Below are 3,802 nucleotides of genomic sequence, written 5' to 3'. Positions count from 1 at the left end.
ATCTGTTTTCAGAATAATTTTTAAAGTAATAAAATACATTTGCCAGTGATTATTTATAATAAAAATTATGTTAAAATACAGTTATAAAATTTTATGCTATGGTAATCTATGTCTCTTTATCAACTCAATAAATAACAAGTTCTGGTGAAGCAGTGATGAACATAAATCGTATCTTGCAAATATTTCATGTAGCAATGTGATGTGAAAAGATCTGTGATTTGTTTTGGAATTAAAGCCTAAGGTACTGTTAAGATCTCCTACAATAATGAAGTCTATAAGCTGCAATGCTAATGTAGTCATTTTTACAGAGGAATAGCAACCAAATCTTCAATTTGTTTTTACTGTATTGTTCCTTCTAAAGACTAAATTCATAAGTTGAAGTGCAAGAGGCTTGCTTTATGAGCAAGAAGTAGGGCAAAGGTGCTTGTGATTCAAAGAACCTGATTCCTCCATCTCCACAGGTGGATATACATGGCGACAAGAAGGTCTGTCTGGATTTTGTGGGTGTCCCTCCCCTTGACAGTACCTGGATAGATACTGCCAGTATTGGCCACAGTGGCAGCTTTTTGTCTGTTTCCTTTTGAAACAGCTATTCTGAATGATATACTCTTTCTTTACATAACAGGGTTTCCTCTGGTTCACATACATCCACAGCAAGCCTGCCAGCAATTTCTGGAATCCTTCTGCAGGTGCCTTACAAGAACTTTTCCTGTATTATATTGCAAAAATGGCCATGAATACACACACACACACCCAGACACCCTTTATATACGCCCTGTTAGCATCCTGTCCCCCACCCCCATCCTCACACATCACTTCTCAGCTTGGCAGTGTGATTTGCTTTGGCCCATAGGACATGAGCAAAATAACACAAACATGGCCTGAAAAGGCACTTGCACTTTGGGGGTTGCTCCTGTGCTCTTATACATGGAAAAGAGAAAGGTTTTAAGCCAGGACTTGCCTGCTGGTTGATGGAAGACACATGGCCCACTACAGTGAGACTATCCAATACCACGCAGCTCCTGTCCAAACCACACATGAGTGAGCCAAAGGGATATCGGTTGAGTCTATCCCAAATCAGCAGAACCTGTCAGCTGATGCATAGATTCTAGAGTGTTAATGCGTTTGTTGTTTTAAGCCTCTATGTTTGAAGATGATTTGTTCTGCAGCCAAAGCTAACTGCTTACAACATCATTCCCTTTACCCTCTCCTACTTCATCCCTTTCCAAGGATATTGTCCTCAAAATGTATGAAGATACCATGGTGCTTTGAAGGCACTCTGCTGATGTACAACATTCCCAGAGAAGTTGCCCCCAGCATCCCAAGTCTCACACAGATAATGTGTGCAAATAACCCACTGGTTTGATTCCAAAATGCATCTGGCCCTAGCCAGTTTGGCTCAGTGGATAGAGTGTCAGCCTGTGGACTGAAGGGTCCCAGGTTCGATTCTGGTCAAGGGTACATGCCTGGGTTGCGGGCTGGATCCCCAGTGTGGGGTGTGCAGGAGACAGCCTATCAATGATTCTCTTTCATCAATGATGTTTCTATCTCTCTCTCCCTCTCCCTTCCTCTCTCTCTAAAAACCAATAAACATTAAAAAAAGAAGAATGCTATCTTAAAGTTAAAAAAAAAACACACACCAAAAACAAAATGTATCTGTTCTGTAGGAGCAAAGATTGTGATAGTTTAATAAACTCCTTCTGTAGGGGCATCTGAAGGTAGGAAAATATATCATAGAGAGAAGGCAAGGCTTTACACAAAGGAATAAACTGCTACTGATAGAATTTTAAGAATCAGTTGAGATATTTATGGGCAAATGGGTTTCCTAACACACCTTAAAATTAAATGAATGTATTTATTGAGCTTGTACTATGTCCACAGCCAGCAGCAGGACTAGGTTGAAGCCAGCAGGGTTCCTAGGACACAAAATGTAAGAAGTCATCTATGGTTAGGGTCAGACAAGTGCAAAGAGTAAATGTCACGGCTTTGCAGATGCTGGCACCCCGGAGCCGCCATGACCAGCCATGGTGAACCCCACCTTGTTCTTTGACATCACCATCAATGGCGAGCCCTCGGGCCGCGTCTCCTTCGAGCTGTTTGCAGACAACTTTCGTGCTCTGAGTGCTGGGGAGAAAGGATTTGGTTATAGAGTTTCCTGCTTTCATAGAATTATTCCGCGATTTATGTGCCAGGGTGGTGACTTCACTTGCCATAATAGCACAGGCGGCAAGTCCAGCCATGGGGAGAAATTTGAGGATGAGAACTTCATCCTGAAACATACAGGCCCTGGCATCTTGTCCATGGCAAATGCTGGATCTAACACAAACAGTTCCCAGTTTTTCATCTGCACTGCCAAGCCCGAGTGGTTGGATGGCAAGCATGTGGTCTTCTGTCAGGTGAGAGAGGCCATGGATGTGTGGTAGCCATTGAGTGCTTTGGGTCCAGGAATAGCAAGACCAGCAAGAAGATCACCATTGCTGACTGTGGACAACTCATATATGTTTGAATTGTGTTTTATCTTAACTACCAGACCATTCCTTCTGTAACTCAGAAGAGCACCCCCTCACCCCCAACAGCTTGGAATCCTATCTTATAAAAGAGTAATATGCAAATTGACCATCACTCCAACACACAAGATGGCTTCCCCCATGTGGTCAAAGATGGCTGCCCCCATGTGGACACAAAATGGCCACCACAAGATAGCCTGCAGGGGAGGGCAGTTGTGGGCAATTAGGCCAGCAGGGGAGGGCAGTTAGGGGTGACCAGGCTGGCAGAGGAGGGCAGTTGGGGGAGACCAGGCCAGCAGGGGAGGGCAGTTTGGGGAGACCAGGCCAGCAGGGGAGGGCAGTTGGGAGGGACCAGGCCTGCAAGGGAGGAAAGTTGGGGGGGGGGGGACCCAAGCCTGCAGGGGAGGGCAGTTGTGGGGGACCAGGACTGCAAGGGAGGACAGTTGGGGGGGGGGACCCAGGCCAGCAGGGAGGACAGTTAGAGTGACCAGGCTGGCAGGGGAGGGCAGTTAGGGACATTCAGGCTGGCAGGGGAGCAGAGCAATTAGGCGTTGATCAGGCTGGCAGGGGAGTGGTTAGGGGGTGATCAGGCTGGCAGGCAGAAGCAGTTAGGGGCAATCAGGCAGGCAGACAGGCAAGTGGTTGGGAGCCAGCAGTCCTGGATTGTGAGAGGGATGTCTGACTGCCCTCAAGGGGGTCCCAGATTGGAGAGGGTGCAGGTTGGGCTGAGGGACACCCCCCCGTGCACGAATTTTGTGCACCCGGCCTTTAGTCTATAATAATAAAAGCATAATATGCAAATCTACCGTACCACCCAACAGCAAAACAACCATCTGAAAGACCATGCTATGACATGCACTGGAGCCAGCCCAGCCAAGGCAGGTGTGATGCAATTGGTGGTGGGGGGGGGGGTGGAGGGGCTGGCAGGGTGATCGATGGGGGAGGGGGTCCTCTGTTATCTCCCCAAAGAGAGAGGCCCAGGCTACCCAGCTGGTGGCGCTGTGGTGGGTGGGTGGGGCCTCCCTCTGCTGGGTGATCCATTGGGAGCTCTTCGATCCATCGCCCCAAAGAGGGAGGCCCAGGCTACCTGGCTGCGCTGCTGCGGGTGGGCTGCAGCAGGTGGGCAGGGCCTCCCTCTGCACGGTGATGGTTCATGGAGCCCCGGCCAGGTAGCCTGGGCCTCCCTCTTTGGGGCAATGGATTGCAGGGCTCCCCATTGATCACAGGGCTCCCCATCGATTGCCCCAGTGAGGGAGGCCCAGGCCACCAGCTAGGGACGCTGTGGTGGGTGTGCG

The 3,802-nt window shown here is 48.7% G+C and overlaps 1 protein-coding gene across 1 annotated transcript; it reads left to right on the top strand.

Annotated features, from left to right (window-relative positions):
* Positions 1-2,024: 2,024 nt before the first annotated feature.
* LOC307096467 (peptidyl-prolyl cis-trans isomerase A-like) lies at positions 2,025-2,423 on the top strand (the record flags this gene model as incomplete). Its single annotated transcript, XM_079766112.1, has 1 exon — positions 2,025-2,423. One exon carries the CDS (start codon positions 2,025-2,027, stop codon positions 2,421-2,423), a length of 399 nt encoding a protein of 132 aa, XP_079622238.1.
* Between the last annotated feature and the right edge of the window lie 1,379 nt (positions 2,424-3,802).

Source organism: Cnephaeus nilssonii (genome assembly GCF_951640355.1).
Source record: "Cnephaeus nilssonii genome assembly, chromosome: 3".
NCBI lineage: Eukaryota > Metazoa > Chordata > Mammalia > Chiroptera > Vespertilionidae > Cnephaeus > Cnephaeus nilssonii.
Note: the sequence above shows the minus strand (reverse complement) of the source record. Positions and strands in the feature narration are given on the sequence as shown.